The sequence below is a fragment of the Zonotrichia albicollis genome, chromosome 2 (assembly GCF_047830755.1).
Source record: "Zonotrichia albicollis isolate bZonAlb1 chromosome 2, bZonAlb1.hap1, whole genome shotgun sequence".
Classification (NCBI taxonomy): Eukaryota; Metazoa; Chordata; class Aves; order Passeriformes; family Passerellidae; genus Zonotrichia; species Zonotrichia albicollis.
In genome coordinates, this window is record NC_133820.1 from 65,636,613 (window position 1) to 65,661,390 (window position 24,778).

Here is a 24,778-nt window from a genome sequence, read left to right on the forward strand (position 1 = left end):
AGGGATTATCGTGCTTCCCAGAAACACTGCCTGGTCTGGCAGAGCATCTCAAATATGACTGATCACTGGGACACATTATGGATGCTGTTCCTTTACCTTGCCACACACTGTACAGTGTCCAACTGCTTTCAACCAGACTTTGTTCCTGATAAGCCTTACTGCAAGCACTTCAGGTAACTGCAAATCAAAAGGGGGAAAAATCAAAAGGAAGAAAAGAAAGCGCTGTGTAGTTTCAGCTGAGAAAATCAGTATTAACCCTTGCCATAGTAGCTTAGGTCATTGTATGCCACCTCAAAGTCCCGAAAAGCCAGGATCACAAAGTGACAGCTTAGGAGAGTGTCTTGGGACTCACGGCAGTTCCTCTGTATAAACAAACTGTTGCTGATTCAGGATACACAATTCCTAAACAAATCCTTTAAAATAAAACAAAAAACCCCAACAACAAAGTCACCCAACTGGAAAAAAATAAACAAACATATATCTTAAAACAACCCAAGAAAATGAAAAAAAAAAATTGGTTTTAATTCATAAATTCGGTAGCATCCTGCTCAGTAAGCTGAAACACGGCCCAGCCCCAGCTTAAACAGAGCCCAGCCCCGCCGCCCCCCCGCCGCCTGCCCGGCCCTCGCCTTCCCTGGGGCCGCGGCGGGGCCGCGCCGCCTCCATCGCCGCCTCTTTCGGGGCACAGGCGGCGGGGCCGCTCGGGCGGCGGCGGCTCCGGTGAGCGGGGGCACGGGCGGGGGCCGGCGGGGCGGGGGCGGTGGCGGCCGGCCGGAGGTTCCCGCGCACAGGCCGGGATGCGCGGCGGGCTCGGGATGCGCGGCCCCCCGGAAGCCGCGGCTGCGGTGCGGCCGCCGGGAGAGGCGGCGGGCCGGGAGAGGCGGCGGGCCGGGGGCGGGCGGGCTCTGCCAGCGCGGGCCTCCGCCGAACGCAGGCCGGGGCTTCCTGCTCCAAACGGGCGGTGCTGGCGGAGCGGGAGTGCTCAGCCTTCCCCCTGAGGAGGGCTGGAGCCGGCGCCGTGTGCCTGCCGCCGGCAGCACGTGTGACAGCGGAGGCGAGCCCCGCTGCTGCCGCCCCGGGCCGGCCTGCTGTGACCTTGGGGAGCGCAGCTACGGCCTGCCCACGCGGCTCCTGCAAGGAGCAGCGCTACCCTCTGCGTGCATCTCGGTCTTTGGAGACTGCATGGGCAGGGAGAAACATCTGGGGCTGAAATAACCTCCGGACTCTGCAGGACCTGTTACACTAACCAATGCTTCTGTATTTCCAGGTCTGAGGTTTGGATTTGCTTTGGAAGTCACAGAGTAGTTGCCGCCTCGTTCTACCTAGATTCAGCTTTTAATATAGTAGTATTATTACAAACAGGAAAAAAGGTATGTACTAATATAATACTAATTTAGTTTTGACTAAGACTTAAATCTTCTGAAAGTGGCACTGGGCTGATATGGATCAGATGACTAAACTTCCTTGTCTCTCAAATATTAAAATATATAAATATTTTTATAGGCATATACTTTTTTCCTTCTGCTGCCAAGTTTTCTGTGGGTGATCTGGCATATGCTCCCTTTGAGGACTGGCATGAATCGATAAGCACTCAGCATGATGAAAGCAGTGTACATTTTACTGAACACAGGAAATTGTTGCTCTCTAGTAATTCCTTTCATTCAAAGTCTGTCTCAATGATTTGGTTTTTTCTCCCCTAAATAAGGAGAAAAACTCAGAGTGCAGTGTGAACACTAATGAGACATATAGGATAACCAAGCATAATTTGGCCTTGGAGCCTCCATGTTGAATAAGTGGTGTGCCATGCTGTCAGTAACAAAACAGTTCAAATCTGAAGCCACAATTGTGGAATTACTTGTGTTAGTGCCATTTATTGCAAGAGCAATGTCTTATTTTGTTTTAAGCTCCCTTAGATTTATGTAACAGATTGGATGGGTAAAGTCACTGAGTGACAGTATTTGGCCTTCTGGTGTATTTTTCTAATGTTCAAGAATAATAAATCTGTTTAGATACAGGCTTTCTGAAAGCCTTGGTTGTATCCAAGTGTCTATGTTTCTTGTACGAAGGATGTAGTTTATACAATGTATCTTTCTATGATTCTTTCAAGGTAGCCTACTGGGAATTATGTTTCCCATTCAAATTATGCCAAAATACATTTTGGGAGGTAACAGGCTTCAAAAGAAGCATTACAGTAGGTAGAGGAGTGAAAATTGTTCTGTTTACTGATGTACTGTGCTTGAAGACAGGCTTAAAAGCCAGTGAGGCACTAATTCACATGTGTATTTGTGTGGGTATCAAGACTCATGCAGCTTTTTGACAGCACTGCCAGACAGCAGCACGGTTCTGAAACAGTGGGAGCTCTTTGGCTGAGTTATTTTACCCCAGATAAATAAGCTTGTTTTAACTGCTTGCCCAGTGAAATTATCTTGATGAAAACTTGAGAACTGAATTAATTTGAATGTTTTATTTCAAAGTGTCACATTTGTATTTCTGCTTTCCAGCTGCCTTCCTGAGAGATGAGGTGTAATTCTTATTTATAATATTCTGTTGTGGGGGGGACTTGCACTAGGAACATGACAGCCAGACACAATTCAAGATGCTCATGTTCATTCCCTTTCTACTCCTCTTCTGAAAGTCACCCAGTGTATCATCATGGGTAGAGTTTTCTTAGCTGTTCTTCACCACGAGGAGAGCAGATGCTTTATAGGTGAGGAGGTGAGACAAGCATGAAATATTCCAGCCTTAGACACCTGAGGGAAGACTATGCCTCTATAATCAATATAAAAGTAACCTTCAGCACTGTTCTCTGGATGCACTCTTTAGCTTTCATTTGAGAGATCCAGGAAGATAAGAAGCTGGAAAGCCCAAGTATGCTAAAGCTAGGCAGTGATACTCCAGGAGATCTGCCCAATGCAGTAAAATCAGTCAAAATACAAGAATGCTAAGTCTCGTTCATGAGCACAACCATTTTCTGTCTCTAAGTGGATCTGAGGGCATTTCTGTAATGCTTTTGCCAGTCAAGTTATTGTAAACTGTGTATGTTTCATCTTTCTCTTCCCTCAGGAAACAAATATCTCCATACCTAAGAGGAAAAGGGAGACTTTGCTCTGAAATAATTGATAAACAAGTGTGAAGCATGAGGATCAACTCTGCTGTTCAGGCTGCTATTGACCTCACAGCGGGTGCTGCAGGTAATGCTTAATTGCACAAAACTTCTGAGAGACAGGTTTAATGCCTTTGACAAATATAAAAGCAGTTTGCAGTTGCTATAAAAAGGCTCACCCTCTGTGGTTTAAGGGTATAAGGAGAAGCAGTGACCTCAGCCAGGGCTGTAACTGTATCACTATTGCTCCTCCCTGGTGAAACCCCTGCCACACAGTGAAGAAGACATAACACTTTTCTCAGACTAATCATTTTCTATAAGGAGGTTTAAGTGCTGCTTACATGAGTTTATGAATCAGAGTATCAGTAGGGTTTTGCAAGGAATTCAGTGCGTGGTTGATTGAGGCGCTGCTTTTGTCAGAGGAACCGTCCCTAAGTGAAAGGGACAAAAGGCTGCCTGAAGGGTTTCTGGCTCAGACAAAATGCTAGTGTGAGTCTCTAAAACCTGTGAAGCTCAGTAGTAGAACTGATGATGAATTTACATAACTGACTTCCACTTCAGTCTACTCTGTGCTGTCAAATTTTGCTGGACTGGTTGTGTGGAAATGGTTGCACTTTCTCATTGATATTGCCGTGTTGGTCATGTCTATGGCTTAGGAATGCAATTTTGAACTCTGCCAGGGAAAAGGGGTCTTTTTGACACTTCTAACCTAACAGTGGTTCTATGGAAAAGGTGGAAGATTTGTCTAATTTACTTTTGTAACTAGTTTAGACAATGTTAGTGATCTTTTTTTCTTTCCCATACAATAAATATTGCAGTCAGTCCTCTCATGGCAATGTTAAGGCTGTGAATATGGCAGTATTAACGGTGTTAAGTGCATTCAATGGTAGTTATTTGCAGTCAGTGGAGGTTAACAGTGCAATGAGAAAGGGGTAACAGCACAAGTCCAGTGTGGCAATCTCTGCACTCTTTAGAAAATGTAATTAAGTAAGCAAACAGCTTGTTCTTCCAGAAAATGCATAACCTGGCTTTACCTTCCTCTCCACATACAGTCTTGACTAGCTGATAAGTAATGACATATTGAGGCAAGCAAATTCTGGACAAGAATAAAGAAGTCATTTGGCTGTCTGTGGTCACAGTCCTTCACCTAGGATCCAAGCAACCTCTAATACCTGCTTTGATTCAGTAGGACTCTTTTCCCCACCACTGCCACATTATTAGGCCCACACTTGTCTGAAAGTTCAAACAGATTTGATGTTTTGAGTTTCTGGTTTGTTTTAATTTTGTAGTTGGGTTGGGTTTTTTGTGACTCTTTACTGCTGGCTGGAAAAATTTATTTTTCTTAATATTTCAGACAATAACTAGGACTCTTGGTCTTTATCTTGAGGCTTACAAAATTCATTGTTGCCATTTACTAGGCTTTTTGAGCCAACTCCATTAACAGCCTTTTTGGAACAGCCATTCTGTCAACTCCAAATTTTTCAGCTTTACATTTCCAAGAACATTCCTGGTTTCCCTGGACATCTTCCAACAGCCATTATTTTATTACAGGAACCTAGCATTTGTCCTGTAGACAACATCTACCTGACTTCCCTGCAAATAACTAACACTGGCTGAGCCTTCCCAGCTCTGTTTTTTATTTGAACCTTACATGGGTATTACTGGTCTGAGCCAGTTACTTTTCTCCTTGGATATCCTTCCAGAGCAGGAAACTCTTTGTGCTTCCTTGCATGATTTGCTCTGAAGCTCTTAATGATCCATCTGGTTGGGAAGGAGGTTTTACAGCAGCTAGATCCTGAGTTTCTCTCAAAGGCCTGGAGTACCTCTTTGCAGAGAAGCAAAAACAATGTTACACAAATGTGTTTGCAAAGAGTAAAATGGACTGCTAATAACACTGGTTAAACAAATACTCTTCTCCCCACTTAAAAGAAAAATAACGAATCTTATTTTGATGTGCTAATTTGTTTCTGTTTCAGTTGCTTTCCTATCTGTATTTACAGATAGTTTAAGCTATGTGCATGTCAATTGTGCTTTGGTTAAAGATCAGCTTCTGTTTTAGTAAAGTTCTCTCTTGCTACAAAACAAAACCATGAACCCTATATAAGGTACACCTTTCATCGGTTTCCTGCCAAGTATCTGCTTCTAATAGATTGCTATCGCTGTACACTGTTTCTTACTGAAAAAGTGTAACATCAGCTCTTCCTGCAGACTACAGAACTGAGTTAAATCAGCAGAACACTGCACTGTGAGCAAAATGGTTATTGATGACATTGAAGGAAATATCACACAAGTTTTCAGGGTATTGACCTTGCAGTTCAGTTTGGAAAAGATAACATGTTGAGAAACTTTGCCCTTTTGCCCTTTTTCAGCTTACACTTGACACTTCCAGTCTCTGGAAAGAAATGTGCTTAACAGCCACCTGGAGTTTTGAAGTAAAGGGTTTGAGTGTTTGGTTATCAATTTATTATGTATGATCAGTTTAGCACTCTCAGCAGTGCTCCTCTTCTCCTGGTGGAATGACATGATTACTGATCTTTCAGGATTGAGATTTTTTTTTTTATTATTGGAATGTAAAATCAGAGATGCCTTCTGAACCACTGCATTAATGGGCAAAGGAAAATGTTATTTAACTCATTGACACAAGTGACTTGATTGCAGAACAATACCTCTAATTCAGTACAAGTTTCTAAAGTGAGCTGATTCATTTAGATGCTTGCTTTTCATGAGATTAAAAAAATATTTAATGAGAATCGTGATGTTACTGCTCCTTTGCCAATTTTTTTTTTCTTAAGGTAACTAAATTCACCAGTGACAATTGACGCCATTGTGCTAAAATCAGTGCACTTGTCATTTCCTACAGGGAATTAATTAATCTTTGCTTTCTGTGTGATTTTCTTAATACTGGTGCTCCAGCATAGGTGTTGCAGTTGTGATAACCTTCAGCCATTGTTAACTTCCACTGCTTGCCTAGGTGGGACAGCCTGTGTGGTGACTGGCCAGCCCTTTGACACTGCAAAGGTGAAGATGCAGACGTTCCCCAACATGTACAAAGGACTTGTTGACTGTTTTGTCAAAACCTATAAGCAAGTGGGACTTCGAGGCTTCTACAAGGGAACCTCACCAGCACTTGTAGCCAACATTGCAGAAAACTCTGTTCTGTTCATGTGCTATGGATTTTGCCAACAAATTGTGAGAAGAATTGTTGGAGTAGACAGAAAAACAAAGCTCAGGTTAGTAATAAATATCTGGTTTGTATTCTAAAATAAGTAAGTATATAAAATTTCATGTAATTGCTATTTGCCAATACTCTACTGTCCAGTGCAAGTGAGGTCCCAGGCTCTCCTCTGACAGTGTACAGTGTAGTAAATTTTGGAATATAGGCCTTAGTGTGACAATATAGTGTCTAATATCACAGAGCTGTCTACTAACCAGTCACTGCAGCTGGCTGGTTTAGATGATCGCAGCTTAACTGGAGTATTCAAGACCTGGAACATTTTTACCCATAGGATGGAGCATTTCAACACCTGAAAGTTTGTATTCCTTTAATATCTAGGTTGTTCTGATTTTTCAGGGGAGGTAGTGGCTTTTCTTACAAGGAGGCATACTAAGAGAGAAGGGCACTTTTCTAATATTGTCTTGCTTTTAAAAATGTATTTCTTTAAGGTTCAAAAGCTTGCTAACCCTACAAACCCCTTAACTTTTCCTACCCATTAAAATGTAGGAGGTAGGCCTACCAGCTGGATGTTTCACTTCTTCACTGTCTTTTGTGATCATGCTGGGAGGCAGACTGCAGATGTGTAGATGTCCTGGGATCATCTCCCGTGACTGAGGCACCATGGTCATGCTGGATGTAGGGAAGGTAGTGCATGAAACTTTGAAACAGTATATTGGTGTACTACTCTGTCTTTGGAGTTGGATACAGAATGGGAATGTGAGTATATAGCAATAGCAAGCACCTTTGGCATCTGACAATTATTTCCTTGGTCAGGTAATGGTGCTTTTGAGATCCAAGACGGCTCTTTAATGCCTTGTTGATTCAAGGTCAAATAGTGTGACTGCAGAGCTGTTCTAGGACAAAACATTAAAGAATTTAAGTTTACTTGAAGGATTGTCCATTGGTGTTGTTTCCTTATTCTCTTCATCTGGATCATTGTGGGGGCACCTTATGAGGCACATGTAAGAGAGAATTGTATTGACATGGTCTTCAGCAGGGCCTTGATGATGTCCAGGACATCCCCACCCATTTTTACTGTACTGTTACACCTTCAGAAAAGAACAAACTATAAAACATTTTTCAGTTAAAGGAATACCTATCACTGATGCACAAGTCACAAAGAAAAGAAATTAAAAGAGAAATGCTGAATTCTGTTTATCTTTTAATATAACCAATAGATTTCATCATAAAGTCTAAAGTGAGACAACAAATTGGAAAGAGAAATGCTAAATTCCATTTGCTGCTCTGCAGGCAGTTACTGATAGCTTCCACTTTGAAAGTTCTCATTACTGCTATATCTGAATGTCATGAGCTTTTCTTCATGTCACAACTTGAGTTTTGTGATGCTTCAAGGTGAAAAGTTGCAGCTTTAATCTCTGATACTATAGATATATCAAACTGCTGGGCACAAGGCAAGTATCTCCCTTGGATGGAAAGAATTTCTCTGCTGCAGTGAGATCAGTCTCAACTATGCTGACTCCCCAGAGAAGTTCCACTTCTATGCTATTATGCAGCTCCTGTCCAAAACACCAGTGTCTGTAGAAGCCTGTTTAAAATGCATCATAAAGCAGTGTTGCCCTCAAGTACCAGCCTTTTGAGTCCTGGCAGTTTAGGAGCCCAGAATCTGTGGTATGTGTAAAATTACCACAAAATAAGCCCCAGTTTTGGAACACTGAGTCACTGCAGATGACAGTGCTGTCTTGTTTGGTGGTGTGGTTTATGTTTGTGCTGTCTCTGATTCACATGGTTGTATTCATAGCAGCACATCCATACAAAGATTACAGTGATCCATTGTGCCTGCTTTCAGTTTTCTAGCATCCTCCACTGAAAGCCTTTATTAATACTGGTAAGGTGAATTTGAAAATACTGACATCTATCTATATGAGGTGATTATTGCTCCTATTATCTTTGGGGAAGTAATAAGTAACCAAAAGTTTCTCAGTAAAACAAGTCTATAGAAATCTTCATAAATGCTATTAAATCTTCCCTTCCTGGCTTTTACTCTGCTCCAATTACTGAAATATAGCTAAAAGGTTAGAGGTTGCAACACATCTCTTTGGTGTCAAAAGGGTGTCTTTCAGTTGTATAAGAATATGGAATGAGCTAGGTTTTTCCTCCCTCTAGTTTGAGTAACTGCCCTTTGCCCTTAAGAATCTTTTCCCCAAGACTGCCAGTTTTTCTTGATGGTATTTAGGGTAGAGGTGCAGGAAGCTGATTGCTGGTGCAGTGGCTCCACTGCACTGAAGGTCAGTGCCAAAATACCTTCTGCAGTTTCTTTCTTGCAGTGATCTACAGAATGCTGCTGCAGGCTCCTTTGCCTCTGCCTTTGCCACCCTTGTCCTGTGTCCCACAGAGCTGGTGAAGTGCCGGCTACAGGCCATGCATGAAATGCAGTTGTCAGGGAAGATAATCCAGGGACACAAGTAAGTATACACCCAGCTCAGTATCCCTGAAACCCTTCCTTGTGCATTATTTCTTCAGATCCTCTATTAGCTCAGTGTCACATTTACAGTGCATTGCTAACCAGAGAAGAGCTGTGGCTGGGAGGGTCACAGCCTGCTGATCCTAGTGCTAGTGCTAGTAAAGATGGATGCCAGTGAAGGGCTCCCAGCAGGATCTTGCTCTAAGTCTTACATCAATTCAGTTGTTTGCACGATAGGTCTCAGCATTAATTGTTGCTGCCGTTGCCTATTGGTCTGTAACTTCTCATTATCTGGCTAATAAGTATCACTAACTGGGCCAACCTCTCTCAGTACAGTTTGGTCAGTAGTGAAGAGTGTTATCCAAAAGGATGGTCCCCTTGGATTTTATCGTGGCCTGTCAAGCACTTTGCTGCGGGAAGTCCCAGGCTATTTCTTCTTCTTTGGAGGGTATGAACTGAGCCGGACATTCTTTGCCTCTGGGAGATCAAAAGATGAATTAGGTATGGTGCCTTTTTACAGGTGGGTTTTAGCATGCTGTCATGGGGGACATAAAGGGAGGCATATCTTCTCTGAAGATATACTAATAATGTTGTAAAATACACACAAATGAAGGAAATGAGGCATACTAAATATGGAGGGCTGTGTCGTGTATATACACAGTAGTAAATTATTGAAGTGACCATTTTCCAATGAAGCAGGATGTATCATAAATAGAGAAATAACAGAGTGAACTAACACTACAAAACTGCTGAAATATCTGACCCCACAGTGTAACACAACTCTGAACTATTTCATTTCAGCTGCCATTCAGAGTGATTTTGAAGTATTTAGCTGCATTCTCTTGAACAGTGTATTCAAGTATATGCTGAACTGCATGCTGACCATTAGATGTAGTTACAATGATAGTAAGAGAACACTGAGATTGAAAATTAGAAGGGAAAAAACCATGGTGATGCCAGCATAAAGATTACCTCTCTCCTGTTAAAAGACTGAACCAGTCTTGCTTGGAGTCAGGATTTCAGCTGCGTGCATTTTGGACATGTAACAAAACGTTTACAAACATCTGATCAGAAATACAAAATCAGAGTGCATCATCAAAGAAATGACTGATGACAAAATAATTCTACCAAATTCTCTATATATGATTAGCAACACTATATGATGTTTCTCTAAACCATTTCACAATTAACCTTGGAAAGTGATTACAAGTGTTAAAAAAGTGAATTTAGTTAATAGAATCAGAATTGAATTCTGAGTTATAGTTTTTTTAACACTGCCAGTAATCTAAGAGGCACTCTTTATAATTTTTGAGTCTCTAGTTGACTTGCAATTTACCAGTGGCTTGAAATTGACTTAAAGGTTAATGAGAGAACAGCAACTGCTCTTTTGTCATAAGCAGCTTCCTCTGTTCCCTTTGAATCCTGTAGATGAAATAATATTATATTTGTGTTAGTGAACATTGTGGTGTATAAAAATGTATGTCTTAACTTTTAGGTCCCATCCCTTTGTTACTAAGTGGAGGTTTTGGAGGCAGCTGTCTGTGGATTGCTGTGTATCCTGTGGACTGTGTCAAATCTAGAATTCAGGTTCTTTCAATGGCTGGAAAACAGGCAGGCTTTATGGGAACATTTGTAACTGTTGTGAGAACTGAGGGTGAGTATCCAAGCAGATCAACTCAATCTGTAGGGCTGCAGACTGAAATCTACACCCTCCAATACCCAAAATCATTTAAGAAACCTAGTTCAGTGATAGTGTATTAGAGACATACAATAACTGTTTCTAGCAAACTAATGTCTACCTCATGTAGTGTGGAAAGCTTGGAATCTAGAAACTGAGACCTAGTTCATCTTCCCTGCCTCTTGGGTCAGGAGATGATTCACTTAAACCTAACAGAAGCTTACTGTGCCTTAAAAGCAGATAAAGAAATGAGCTCTATTACTTGTGACCAAACCTATACATGAAAACTGAAGGGACTAGGTAAGATTCATGCAGAAGATTTCTTCACCTCTAGAAGTTAATATATGGTTGAGGATTGATTTATCAAACAGCCCTATCCAGCCTGGAAACTTGAGGCATCTACCTCAGCATCTCCTCTCTGGAAAAGACCTGTGTCAGGCACTTTGGAAGAGAGTGAATATACATGAGAGAATATACATGGCAGCAGACATGAATCCTGGCCCCATTGCAAGGTAGGATACTAATGAGAACTGGAGTCTGACCTAGGGCACAGCTCTAACATAGTCTTGCTGCCCCCTTGCCAGCTGTGGTACAGCCACTGTCACGTTATCTCAGCTGGCCAAGAACTTGTCATACCTGAAATAAGCATCTAGCATAAGCTAGATGGCAAAACTCCTGTTACAACATTAGATACTCCCATATCAATACCCAGTACCACTGCAATCAGTAGCTACAGCAGTGAGTTCAGCTCTCTGTGTTCATGCTCCTCTAAGCAGAAGCATTGCTTCAGTACCCCTCACAGGTAAGAGCAGAGGGGTTGATGCAGACAGCCACTTCAATAAATGGCTAACTGCTCTGGTTTCATTTCTAGGTGTGCTTGCCTTGTATTCTGGACTAACACCAACTATGATCCGTGCATTTGTGGCCAACGGGGCGCTGTTCCTTGCCTACGAGTACAGCAGGAAACTTCTGATGAAACAAATAGATTCTTACTGATATCACCTGGCAGATGAAGAACAAGAGATTGTTCAAGGGTCATTTAAATAAATGATGAAAAACACATAGATCACATGATGGTCTGAGCAGAACCAAATCAGCAACCTAATTTTAGGAACTCAACTCCAGTTTAAGATTTGTAATCTTTTAAAATCAGGTGATTTTATGGAGGTGTGTATGTGTTACTTGAATTGCACAAGCAGAACTATCTCCCTCTTACAGATTCTGCACGAGGTACACTGCATGTCATAAATGTCTTTCCTGACCTGTACTGGTGCTAAAAATATTTACATTGACCTGTGGGGTTTAATGTAACATGCAAGAGTAGGTTCTGAGTTGTCTAAAGCAAAGCACTGGTTTTAAAACTGTGCTGCAATTGTGACCTTTTGCAGTTGTTGATGTCTGACTCAAAATAACATCAGTTCTTGTCTAATCTTGTTGAGTATAGATGACTTGGACATACCCCTCACCCAGGGAGACCTTTCCTTCTCCAGCTACACCCCTGTCCTCTCTGGCTCCCTGCTGCTCTGTGACTTGCTAAGGTAATGGAAGAGGGTGTCTGACTTACATACTCTATCCTAGTGAATGGGTTTATAAAAGTAGGAAACATTCACCCTTTACCTTATATGAGACTTAGAGCCCAAGATATGCCTACATTTTTGATAAAAGAAGCACAGTAACAACATTAAGGAGGCTATGCTGCATTCCATTGTTCCCTAAATCCTTTCAAGAAGTGCTGGAGTATGCTAAGCACCACTTAACATAAGGGACACTGCTGAAAATAGCTGCTGCCTCTGATATGGAATTGTAACTTTGTGCAGGCTCCCATTTAGATCACCTTGGCATAAATAAGGCCACATGCTGGAAGGACAGGAAGCTGAAGAGGAACAGAAAGCCAGAAGTGAGTTGTTAACTGACACCATGGTCTCTGACATAGCAGTGTTACTAGGGCTGGAGTCTTGCCACTTGCTGTGCCTCTTCAGCTGCGTGGAAAGAGCTCATATGATTGCATTGGATAGCTTGTATCACCTTCAGGCCTGGAGGGCACAGCCTGCTTGGTCATGTTATTTAATTAAACATACAGTTAGTCAGTACTACCCAAAATGAGGCAGTGACACCTCTTTCCAGATGCCCCTTTTGTTCTTCAAGTGGAGTGCTCTTTCTATAAGCATGTTCTGCTTTGTAAGAAGCAGCTACTGCCTTCTCCTGGAATAAGTCATGCAGGTCTTAGAACAGCACAAACTTGTCCTGAGTTGTACAGAGATGCTGCCTGGGTGCTCTAACTGCAGCCCACCAGTGTGGGGGCAGTGGGGGGCACAGACAGAGCCCTTTAACTCACTGACATCATCACAGCTACATGGAGATTAGCAGCTTGTCACAGCAACCACATTTGTCAGAGACAGAGCTGGAACAACCCAGTTTTGCATGTTACAGCTTCCCTTTCAGATCCCAGAAATAGGAACAAGCTTTAGGCATAGATGAAATCCTGTCAATACCTGCTGTCTCTTGCAGCGGAGCCAGGGTGCACTCATTCCTTGCATTGTTGCAGCCTCTTTGATGGAAAGTGGTTGCTCCAGTTCCACAAAATCTTGCTCCTCCAGCCTCCAAGTGCAGAAAGAACAATTCATCTCCCTTTCATATACCATGAGAAAAGGCAGTTAAAGCAGGGCATGACTGAAGATTCTTCAGTGTCTATTGCACCAATACAGCTTGACTGACTGGTACAACAGGGGCAGCACTACTCTGAACTGCCAGTACTTTAAAAGGAATTTATACCAAATGTTTAAATAATTCAGGCAGGAGGATGAGGCTTTAAGAGTTGTTAGACTTCCCCTTCTTTTCAAAGTTGTCTAGATAAGATAAATAGTATATTTGTACATGTTTCTAATAGTTATGAAAACGTGAGGACAGACTCCACCTCAGTGAAATACTTCAATCTATTTCTTAGATTTGTCTTTGCTTTCATTTTTTAAAGCTCATGGTGGCAGTTTTTAATACAAAAATTGAAGCTTCAAGAGAAGCAGGGTATTTAAAACAACCTACAGCAAGAAGCTGGTGGCATTTTTGAGAGTTTACCTTCTGAAGTTGATGTAAGCAGTAATTTTTCCATTCAGAGCTGCTTAAGCTGTACACGTGTATCAGTTGTTCAGCTAAAAACTTCATTATGTTGGTATAAGAATTGACAGAAATAAAGTTTCATTTGATTAACTGAGTACTTGACGATTGTTTATGCTATTTAACAAGCTCATCTAGCTGAGAAACAAAAAGGTTGAATTCAGCATCACCACCTTTCTGGAATGAAAGAAAAAGACTTTATACAATCAATGAACATATAAAGCCCTCAAAACAGAGGAAAGGGGGCAGCTAGAGTAAGGTGCTGTAAAAAACCTGCTGATTTTACATCTATGGAAAATGAAACCCATAGTTCAGCACTTGGCCTGTTGCTTTCTTAGTACCAAAGTCAGTTGTAGTATTAATGTTCACCTCAAATTTCAAATTGCTAGATTATGGTGATACAGGCTGTAAGGTTCTCTGTCAGAAGAATGGCAGGAGTCCAGCATAGGTCACCTAAATTCCACAAATATAAGGGACAAATATCCACTACCCTGTGAAGGTCAGTGCAGCAGGGAGGCATGGCCTATTGTTACCCTTTTCTGAGCAGTGGTGCTTGGATCTCTCAAGAGAAACATAGTATATCCTTTGTACAGCTATTTTGTTCCTCATTGCTGCTTTCACATTAGTTTTTACTTAACGGGTGTGCTTTAGCTAGGAAAATCTGACTTGCTGCTACAGCCTCTGCTGCTGCTATCTGAGCAAACTGGCTTAGTCCCTAAGCAGGAAGATGGGTCACCTTAGGTGCCCTGCCAACTGTATCAGAGGGCATCCTCAGACAGTGGACAGATATCCAATTGCCTGAGCTAAGCCAAAATGAACTTGGCTTGGAGCTGCAATGAACTGCATCCTTTTTTAGCCCCTAGGCACATTCATGTGGACACTGAGGTAATACATAGCAATAGCAGAAGTTGAGCCCACACATATCCTTCATAGTACATAACTACTTTCAAGTGAGCACAGGGAGGTATGTGATCTCTGCCCATTTCATTAACTGGAAAGCTATGTCATTTCCCTTCCACTTTTTGGTTCCCAGGAACAAAAAGAATAATGAAGCAGCAGAACCAAGAAGCTAACACCTCAACACATTTCACACAAATGAAGATACAGTCTCCACAGAAGAGCTGCACTGCTGAAAATAGTTGGAAGTAGAATAAGCATCCTGGAAGTTTGTGCACTACAGGTCTTAGTACAATTCAAGAGGAGCCAGTGAGCATTTGCACTATTTGCTCAAATGAGCAGGTGCACAGATCAAACCTTTCATATGCAGGCATTAAGGCAACCACACTAACTGATCCCAGGCAGCTGGAATACTCAGGAGCTGATGAGAGCCAGTCCTAAGCCTTAGGGCAAGTGGCCATTGCAGCCCTTTGTGGAGAGGTACAGCAGTAGAAAAGCAGCTGTGCAGTCTCCAACCTTCACAGGCAGCTCCCAGGCCAGGTGTTGCTCAAAGCACTACATCACTGATTACTGATGAAGAGCAGTTCAATACCAAGGCTTCTGCTCAAGATGCAACAATCCAACAGAGGGAGATTAATATTTCTCCTTCAAAAATCCCATATTCTACTGATTTGTGGAAAACCCCAATGCTGAGGGAATCATGTCAGGTTTCTCCAGTCTCATGCAAACTGCTGGTCTTCAACCATCATGGTAATGCTTATGCTTAAAGACAAGTAATTGTTTTTGATAACTCTAACAAGAATTAGCTGTATGCAGAGATATCTAAGCTCCAGGAATCCAACAGCCCATGATGTGACAGTCAACTGACATTAAGTAACTCTTCAGAGTGTTTTGGCCCCATGCAACAGAACTTCATGTAGCTTTATTTGAGAAGTTGTACCTAGTGTGTTTCTGTGTAGATACATCCAAGTGACACTGCTTCACTTTATACTGAAACAGCAAGACATTCTCCAGGAAAGAGATGAATTTTACATGTTTTCCTTCTTTCAGATTTCCCTTATGCATCAATAAAGTTCACCTCCACAGCAAATGTCTCACTATAGATTTTCCATGTTTTAGACTTGTGAGGGTTATCCAGCTCATTCCTGGAAAGGTAGAGTCTGAAAGACAAAATTCAGTAGCATATCTTACAGCCTAAGACATGCTTTTCCTTTCAGCCAGCTGAAAAATCTTTAGTCAGCCCTAGACTATTAAATCCAGCCCCAGACCTTGAATTTAAACAGAAATCAGCCATGCCTGCACAGTGTTTTGCATCTTAAGTCATCTAGGAAACAAAGGCAACCTGATGGGTTTGTGGATTGGCTCCCCACCACCCTCCCAGAGCCCCACAGTGCAAGACAGAGAGAAATTATTACTGCATTCAGCTCAAGGCCTCCTGATATGATGCAAGTGCCAGGAATTTAATAACCAACCTTCCTAAAGGCAAGGATTTGATTCAGCACTCAACAGGTAGCCTAGTGGGGCATCCTCCATAGTTCTGGAGGAAAAAAAGCTCTTCAGCAAAACCTTTAAGATGGCAACGTTGCAGGGCCATCAGACAGCTGGCACACATTTTTCCTGGCACTGGTTTGGTCTAATTGGTCTGCACTGAGACTGCAAGGCGCATTGCTGGCTGAGTGCATTAAGTTAACAGTTACAAAGAGACTCATGGCTACCTCTCCTCAGGCTCTAACAGGATCAGTTAAGTAAAAACTGTCTTCTTTCTATTCCACTCATGGAGAGCACAGTAATTATATCTCCCATGCCAAGTTCACTGTTCCTCTACCTAAATCTGTCAAGCAAGGCAGACCAAAGATAAGGCTCTCTTGTCTTTGCATTTCTACATCACTCCCAAAGCAAGGCAGAGAAGCCCCAACTTTCACCAGCTGGAGCTTCTCCAGGAGTTCCAGTCTCTGCAAGCAAAATCACAGTAATTTCTAACTTTATCAAGAGCATGAGAAGCCATAAGAAGGCCTTTCTTTGTGATCCCAAGCATCAGTACCTCTAACTGTGGTCTTAATATCTCCCTGCTAAGCTACTGAGATCCTGCTTCTCAGGCAACCATACTATCTATAGAGGATGGCAGATTTGAATAGTTAGCATTACATTTTTTAATTCAAATTCATTAACAATGGTTAGAAAGCACCAAGGAAATAATCCAGTGGTTTAAGTTAAGATAAAAAGCTCCCATATGTTTAAAATAGTTGTCACAGCATGAGCAACTGCCAGCTCACAAGTTACAGCCGAGGATCAAAGACCAGTACCCACATGAAAATTAGCTGGCTGATCAGGGCTGAACTATCTCAGCTTTCAGTACTATGTTTATGATCTTTCAGCTCTATAAGACACCAGAAGTTAGGATCTGAAGGCATTCACTAATATCCTTACCTGTTATTTTCAATAAAGGAAGTGTTGAACCAGAAAAAGAATGGGCAGCCATCATAGCCTTTTGGAAGTGCCTAAACACAAACACCTTGTTTAAGGACTGTGTTACACAACAGAACTTTGGTTTGTAGAGCAAGGGTACCCACTTTTTTTCACTTATTTGGTTTAAAAAGCTACAGTGTCAGAATCGGTACACTTGAAGAGCCCCATATCATACACAGATCACTATTTTCTCTGCAATTATTTCAGTACCAAGTCGTTCAATACAATGAGGTGAGACTCACATGGTCAGGAGCAGCAGGTACCAACTAAAATGCCTTGGTTGTACTGCTGTTTGAGCAGCCAGGTGCTTCCCCTGCTTGCCTAGGCTGGTATTACAGCACTTGCTGCAGCCCTCACTGCACAGTGACACAGCAGGAGTCACTGGGAAGGAACAGATTCTGCCCTGTGCTGCCCAGCCAGGCAGGACCCACTGCAGCTTGCACTGCAGCCTCTCCCCATACCCAACTGAAGGTCTTCACTCACACTGGTGTACTTACAGAATTGCATTCAAATCTGACTTTCACATCACCACTTAGAACAGGGCAGTCTTCCAAGCCAATGACTACAGTGTCACTTTCAGAATCAAAGAAAAGCTGGATAACAGAATAAAGAATTTGTTTTATGAAAGTTTCTGCAGCAAGACAAGGGACCAATTCATGACAAGACCTAACTATTCATTCATGGTACACAAATACAACAGCAGTGCTAGAATAACAGACAATAGCTCAAGCTGCTCAGGACAGAGTGAACTATTTGCATCTAAAGGACTCCCAGGGAAATCTTTCACTATCTCACCACTACATTTCCTAAGATTTGGCCAAGTTTAGCTTTTTTGTCCTCTTGGAATTTACATCATCCATTTAATTAGACTAGGTAGAAATTTAATATTGGACAAAACTAAGACACTTGTAACCTAGAAATCAGCTTTTAGCTTCTGTGACTCCACTTGTGTGTCTTCATGGTACTCACCCTGCAGTTGTTTTGATTGCCACATACACATTGTAGTACAATTCTCTTCCTTGTTATTATCTGCACCTTCATATCAGTTCCATTGCCCTTCCCAACTCCTAGGAACAAAGTGTTGCATTATACCAGAGGCACAGACATTAGCTGGAAACATAAGTAGTCATGAAAACCATGTGCAATCTCATTCAAAACTGCATTCTTTCCAGAATGTCTTGCTCAAAACTCTAGAGAATTCAAAGGCTAAAGGTAAGCAAAAGGATTCAGTGGCTGAAAATTACATTTTGAAGTTCCCCCCACTAGGGGAACAGGCTAATGTAAAATCCAGTTCCATTTACTGAACAATAGCAGCAATTTGAACACCCCTGGAACAAGGAGTGATGAACTTCCAGCCTTTGATCAAGATTATCAGCACACATGCACTGTAACAGGCATGTATCTAAAGATACATTAGTGGATCCAGTTCCACACCAGGAGTTAGTCTCACTGAAAAAATTATTCCCCTTCCAAAAGAGGGCAGGTTGTATGTAAGCCATCATTTGGTCAGACATCAGAGGAACTGACTACAAAATACTCTTCTTTGTTCTTTGTCATTTAAATTCTCAAATCCCAATAAGTCTACCTTCCAATCATGGGCTTAGCAAGAGAGACAGTTATCAGCTGCCTGTAATAGGAAACCATTACCAGATAGAGCAATGCCCAAATACAAGAGTTCTTACCATGTATAGCGTGGATTTTGATGTTTTTTATTTTGAGTAGTCTCTCTGGTGGGAGTTCCAAGTTATACTTGTTTTTCAGGATCTCATAATACCCAACATACCTACTCTGTAATGCAAAAAACCCAGACACATTATGCAGTTTCTGTACCCACCATGGATTAATTCTAGGCGGAAATAGGATTTAAATAGCTTCTTTTACACCAAGTTTTTAGCTCTTCAAAGTCCAAAGCTAAGAAGAAAGACAATTACTCTCCTTCCCTTTCCCTGCAGAAACAATCTTCTAGTCAAATTCAACATCTACATTTTTAAACAGCATTTAAATTTCATGTTTTAAGAGGAATTCTGTACTTTTTAGTTCAGCAGGAAGTGAGGATATTTTATACTGTAGCCTTATGAGACCAAATGTTTAAACATACTAGAAATTTTCATTTTATTGAAGGACAGCTATACTTCCATTTTATACCAGCAATTTTAAGTACCCATCACAAGATTCACTTCCCAACTCTGCATCACGCAGAACAGTAAATCAAGATGTGCAAAAATGTGGTCTGAGGCAAAAACTTGTGTAGTATTTCCCAGTGAATGCAGTCTGCAGAAGATGCATTTCTCCACACAAGCCAAATCAGTGCTATGGCCCCATCCCAGGCCCACCACAGGCTTCTGTGCATCCTTGTTAGCAGTCCAATTGCCTCACAGTCCCACTCCTGTGAGGGTGCCCAGCCATGCTGTGGAATCTGCATCTGTGCCCATATTCTGAACCTGACCAGACACAACTGTCCAGGTCACCCTGCTTGAACAGCAGGGCTGGACAGAAAGCTTTCCCAATCTCAAGAATTCTGTTGTTATCCTAGATACTACAGATCAGAGAAAGGTATAAGGAGAAGGGGAAAGATGCAGGGCAACCCTGGCAGCCGTTCATATTCCAGCTCTCAAAGAAAGAGTACAGCAAGTTCAAGAGTTATGCAGGTAATAGGAACCTACATCTCTGAAACAAGGCAGGGGAGGTAGGGCAGCAAAAGCACTCACAGGGTTAGTATTGGTTTGACTACTTCTCTGAACCTGCATGAGCTTACCTGTGAGGGTGTTTCAACTCCTTGAAACTTGGTACTTGTGCTTCTATCAGTTCTCCTCTCCCCAAAGTAGTCCAAACTTGCCTACACAGAATAATAATTTCAAGGGTTAAACTATCCATCCCACCACCATTCTCCTTCTTGAGAAGCAGATATTAAACTGCAACTACACTACTAAAGTCCAGTAAAGGAATGCAAGTAGAAATATGCAATCATTATTCTGGTACCTTCTAAAGGAGACTTTTAACTCCAAGAAGAAGGTACTAATTAGGAGGTCAGACACATAAATCTGTCATTCATGAAAGAGTGAAGGAGAGCAATACAAAACTTTCAAGCAATTGCTTTAGAACCATTTGTATTTCTCAAGTGGTCTGTGGCAGACCAAGCTGAACACTAGCTCATATCTTCACAAGGCAAACTCAGAGGAAAGCAAGTGATTAAATGGATATACAGTCTGCCCAGACTACCTTGAGTGTGCTGGGCCTTCTGCATCCCCAGCCTCCAGCTGATATATCAGACCTGGGATACTAAAGCAGCATCAGCACCTGTCCTGGCTGGGACTTGATCTTTCTCCCTTTTCCTAGAAGAGCTTCCTTTTGTAATGCTGGCTGTCAAAACAAGACAATTCTTGATGCCTCACACTACTTGGAGGGAGACTAGGAAAAAAATTGCTTAAAACCACTTAAAACTAGTGATACTATCTTTGGGAGAGTTTGCTCAGAAGTCACCTACAGCTTAAGTTGTTGCTCAACACCCTAGACACATTATTCCTCCAAAAAAAACCCCTTCAAGTTGGTGACCTGTTAAATGCTATTTTCTCACTCCTTTCAGATGACAAATAGTCTCCATCAGAATTTGCACTGTAGCGAGACTTTTTTAAAACCAGACTTTTCAGAGAATTCTTTTTCTAGTATAGAATTTTTGCAGAGTATTAGTGCATCTCACCAATTCAATAAATCCTAAGAGGACATTTTGAATACTAAACATATTAAAAAAAAACCCAGCAGTTTTTACCTTTGCGCTCTCAAACTGGTCACTGTCTATGAGCCAAGTACAGACCATTGTTCCAGTCCTGCCTGTATCAGACATACAATGCAAGTTAAATTAGAGCAGTTCAAAGGTATTTGGGATTATTTTTGTGAAGTCATCTCCTGTTATCTATTTCAAGAGTTATAAGTGACAAACAAGTAGTCAAGTACTTCTGAGACGAATGAGTTAAAGACAAGATACCACAGTGTGTAGTATTGTTTACGGTATCAACTTGTTCCTTGTCCCCACATTTTCATTACTAGAGACACTTAGGCAGCTGGTCAGTATCTGTATACTCCAGCAGGAAACAGAGTCAAGCTCTACTAAATGAGGCTATAAACTAAAACTTTTAAGTGTTTATAGTTGTAACTGTAATGCTGTAAAGTGTCAAGAGTTGTTTCTCTGCCCCAACTGTTTCCCCTGCAATGCTACTGAGAAGCCATCAAGTCTGCTAGCATGAAGACGCGAATATAGTTTCAGTTCTTTATTTAAAAATCTCAGAGGTCAAGTCGCCCTCCCCACACTTGTTCTTCAAGCTGGTTTTGACCTGCAGGTAGTTTCAACATTCAGTTTTGCAAAACTTTTTAAGACAGAGCTCCACCTGGGGGCAACTATTTAATGTTAAGTAACCACCTACTTTAAGCCAAGTATTTGCTGCACTAGTAACAACAGGTGGCTAAAGGTGTGGCAGATATTTGCAGGGAAACTTGGCTTACTTGCAGATATTTATGCATTTCAATAGCTCCCACACCACCGTTTTGGTTCAGGTAGCACCTGCAGGTTAGCTCATATGTTTGTCAGCTTTCACTATTCTTGTTTCCATAACACTTCATTGTACTCTATCACCTTATATCATGTGTATCTTGATTTAAGATCCAGCAGTACCTGGAACATTCTAGAGGGTAAAGTTATGGAGCAGACCATCTTGAGTGGTATCACACAACAAACACAGCACAACCAGGGATCAGGCCCAGCCAACATGGATTTATGAAGGGCAGGTCCAGCTTGATCAACAAGAACTCCACTTGTGACCCACTTAATGGATGAGGGAAAGGCTGTGGATGTTGTCTATTTGGGCTTTAGTAAAGCCTTTGACACCATTTCTAAAGCATTTGACATTTCCCACAGCATTGTCCTGGAGAAACTGGCTGCTCATGGCTTGGACGGGTGCACTCTCTACTGGGTAAAAACCTGTCTGGAGGCCAGGCCCAGAGAATTGAGGTGGATGCAGGTACATCCAGGTGGCAGCTAGTCACTAGTGGTGATCCCAGGGCACAGGATGGAGGCCAGTTCTGTTTAATGTCTTTACCAACAATCTGGGCAAGGGAACTGAGTGCACCCTCAGTCAGTTTGAAGAAGACACCAAGTTGAGTGGGAGTGTTGATCTGCTGGAGGGCAGGGACAGGCTGGATCAATGGACCAAGGCCAATTGTATGAGGTTCAATAAAGTGAAGGGCTGGGACCTGCATTTGGGTCACAACAACCCCACAGAGTGCTACAGGCTCAGGGAATATTGGTTGAAAAGAAGCCCACTGGAAAAAGGCTTGAGAGTGATGGTTGACAGCAGCTGAACATGAATCAAGAGTGTGGCCAGGAAGGCCAATGGCATCCTGGGCTGTATCAGCAATATTCTGGCCAGTGGGACCAAGGCAGTGATTGTCCCTCTATGCTTTTCACTGGAGAGGCTGTACCTTGAATCCTGCATTAAGTTTTGGGCCCCTCAGAGCAAGAAAGACATTGAGATGCTAGAATGTGTCCAGAGAAGGGCAACAGAGCTGGGGAAGGGTCTGGAGCACAAGACTTCAAGAAGCAGCTGAGAGAGCTGAGAGTGTTTAGCATAGAGAAAAGGAGGCTCAGAGGAAACCTTTTCACTGTAAAGGTCATAGTGAAGTGGGGTTGGTCTCTTCCATCAAGTAACAAGTAATAGGAGGACAGGAAATGGCCTCAGGCTGTCCCAGAGAAGATTTAGATTGGATATTAAGAAAAATTTCTTCTCCAACAGGGTCATCAAGCACTGGAACAGGCTGCCCTGCAAAGTGGCCAAATCACCACTCCCAGAGGTATTCCTGGAGATGTGCAGATGTGGCACTGAGAGATACAGTTTAGTGGTACATCTGGTAGTACTAGATTAATAGTTGGACTTGATCTTAAAGGCCTTTTTCCAACCTAAATAATAAATAGTTTGAGCCACGTTACAGTGCACAATATTCAGCATGGGTGACTGGCTACCAGAAGCCAAAGCAGCAGCCTAACACTTTTAATAGTAGCAATTTCTGTAGCCTCCCTATCCCCAGTCTCTTGTGGGGGACTGCTGTCCCAGCTACCAGAACACCAAAAAGTTATTGAAGAACATTTAGAACATTAGGAGACATATTAACAGCTTAGACTAAGAACCAATTTAGACTACCTAAAAATGAGGTTGTTTAATACTAAACAGAGTACTGCAGTCATGCTAATCATCACAGTGTCTGCAGTATTTGTCACATTACATCGTAAACCCATCTCATAGTATGGTTTAAGGCCAAACTTTAATCAAATAAGCTACAATAACAAAGATGCATTATTTGTAGCATACACAGATTGCATCCTACCTTTGCCCCCTTTACAGTGAATTGCTATAACATTCTTCTCATCCTGACTCATCCATTCACGGACACTGGCAGTGAATTTCAGCATGTCCCTAAATAAGAGGAAAGTTAGTGGATCAAGGCAAATGCCTACATAGAACTCTTACAAGGTATGTATTTCTTACAAGACTCACTGTAGTGCTGGGACATTGTGGTCATCAATGAAGATCCTTTCCACCCTGTAGTGAAAGTACTTGGGGTCGTAGCCTTGTTCACCTATAGGGAAAGATCTGAAGTTATGCCAGGAGGGGAGAAGGATTGTAACAAAGAAAGTAGTTTGTAACACAGAAGGGCTGGTCTGAGCATGTACTAGTGTCTAAAATACAGTAGTGTTAATAGACATTAGAATGAAAAAAAACAGAGGTAACTTGGCTAAGGCCATGCATGCTTAGCTTCTGGTTTCATACTTTTCACTTATACATTAAATTTTATCTCAAATATAGTCAGCAGCTAAACATACTTACTGCAGAGATTATAGACTTTATAGTGGCCTGGATGTTTGGTGTCCAAAAATCTTGCAACTTCCTAAGCAATAATGAGTTTAGAGTAGTTAGTGCTCTACTTGTTATTTCCACTGCCACCTCAACCCTCCACCCCCCAGGGAGGATCAACAACTGCATTCATGAAAAGCACTTGGAAAGCAGGTCTTTCCAACCTGGCAGCTCATTCTCATCTGGAATAAAAGTACTACTGCAGCTATCTTCCTGGCCCTATATATGTTTCTACAATACCAGGAAGCAGAGCTCTAAAAAGGACATTATGTCTACGGACCTTTAAAGCAACTTTATTTAGATTAACAGATCTTATCACCATTACTATCCTGGGACAGAACTACCTTGATTCTTCAAAACATTCCCAAAGAACAGGAGCATCTGACACACTGGTGTGTCCCCAGTGAGAGAAAACCACTAGGTTTAGCTGAGACACTACAACATAAGCAGTGCAGCACAGTGCAGATCACCAGTCATTCCAACCAGCAAAGGCAGCAAAACTAGGACTGACATAATCTAGGCCACATGTAAATTAGTGGGAACCTATAATAGAAGCAGGTTTCAGAAACAGTGAATTTGGTAGGTAAGATTTTTACCTTTATGGGATTCCTGTAGAAAGACTGCTTCCCAGAAGATGGAAATGACATTGCAATAATTCGATCTGTTGAGAAGACAGCAATCACAAGTAACAGCAGGAAGACCCCCTGCACATAAGAACTACATGACTGAGAAACATCCTTATGAAATGTCTTATTCTTCCCCTAATTATAAGAACAATTACCCATTCCTGGTAGGCTTTCCTCTACATTTAGCATAGCTAGAGCAAGACAAATAATGCTTCCCAAAGCATCAGCCACCATCAGGTGTCAGTCTCCAAAGAATCAGAAGCAAAAATACTGTAAGTAGTTTCCCAACACTGGTTCCCTAGGCCTAGGGAACTAGGATAAATTTCTATCATTACATACAGCATGTACAACTCTCCCAGAAG

The 24,778-nt window shown here is 42.0% G+C and overlaps 2 protein-coding genes across 8 annotated transcripts in view; one reads left to right on the forward strand and one right to left on the reverse strand.

Moving 5' to 3' along the window:
• Positions 1-24,778, reverse strand: part of LOC102073106 (phosphatidylinositol 3,4,5-trisphosphate 3-phosphatase TPTE2) — a 37,310-nt gene that overhangs the window by 2,180 nt on the left and 10,352 nt on the right. For 3 of the 5 annotated variants that reach the window (XM_074535380.1, XM_074535383.1, XM_005482420.4), the window contains exons 9-19: positions 24,387-24,451; positions 23,764-23,824; positions 23,434-23,515; positions 23,264-23,352; positions 20,658-20,719; positions 19,647-19,727; positions 18,574-18,679; positions 17,861-17,958; positions 17,389-17,484; positions 16,853-16,923; positions 11,572-15,585 (exon numbers count right to left, since the gene is read on the reverse strand). In XM_074535380.1, the coding sequence (XP_074391481.1) occupies positions 15,483-15,585; positions 16,853-16,923; positions 17,389-17,484; positions 17,861-17,958; positions 18,574-18,679; positions 19,647-19,727; positions 20,658-20,719; positions 23,264-23,352; positions 23,434-23,515; positions 23,764-23,824; positions 24,387-24,451 (914 nt within the window). In that variant the 3' untranslated portion in view covers positions 11,572-15,482. Of the gene's footprint in view, positions 1-96; positions 178-11,571; positions 15,586-16,852; positions 16,924-17,388; positions 17,485-17,860; positions 17,959-18,573; positions 18,680-19,646; positions 19,728-20,657; positions 20,720-23,263; positions 23,353-23,433; positions 23,516-23,763; positions 23,825-24,386; positions 24,452-24,778 lie in introns of those variants that run through there. The other 2 variants (XM_074535382.1, XM_074535381.1) reach the window with 1 other exon arrangement.
• SLC25A15 (solute carrier family 25 member 15) lies at positions 566-13,625 on the forward strand. 3 transcript variants are annotated; one of them, XM_074535384.1, is made up of 8 exons: positions 566-720; positions 1,268-1,370; positions 3,064-3,191; positions 6,075-6,333; positions 8,603-8,740; positions 9,071-9,240; positions 10,235-10,393; positions 11,289-13,625. In XM_074535384.1, exons 3-8 carry the CDS (start codon positions 3,137-3,139, stop codon positions 11,411-11,413), a joined length of 906 nt encoding a protein of 301 aa, XP_074391485.1. In that variant the 5' UTR covers positions 566-720; positions 1,268-1,370; positions 3,064-3,136; the 3' UTR covers positions 11,414-13,625. The 3 variants fall into 3 exon arrangements, with proteins under 3 accessions (XP_074391485.1, XP_074391486.1, XP_074391487.1); XM_074535385.1 differs by lacking the exon at positions 566-720 and adding an exon at positions 755-845; XM_074535386.1 differs by lacking the exon at positions 566-720 and adding an exon at positions 890-1,167.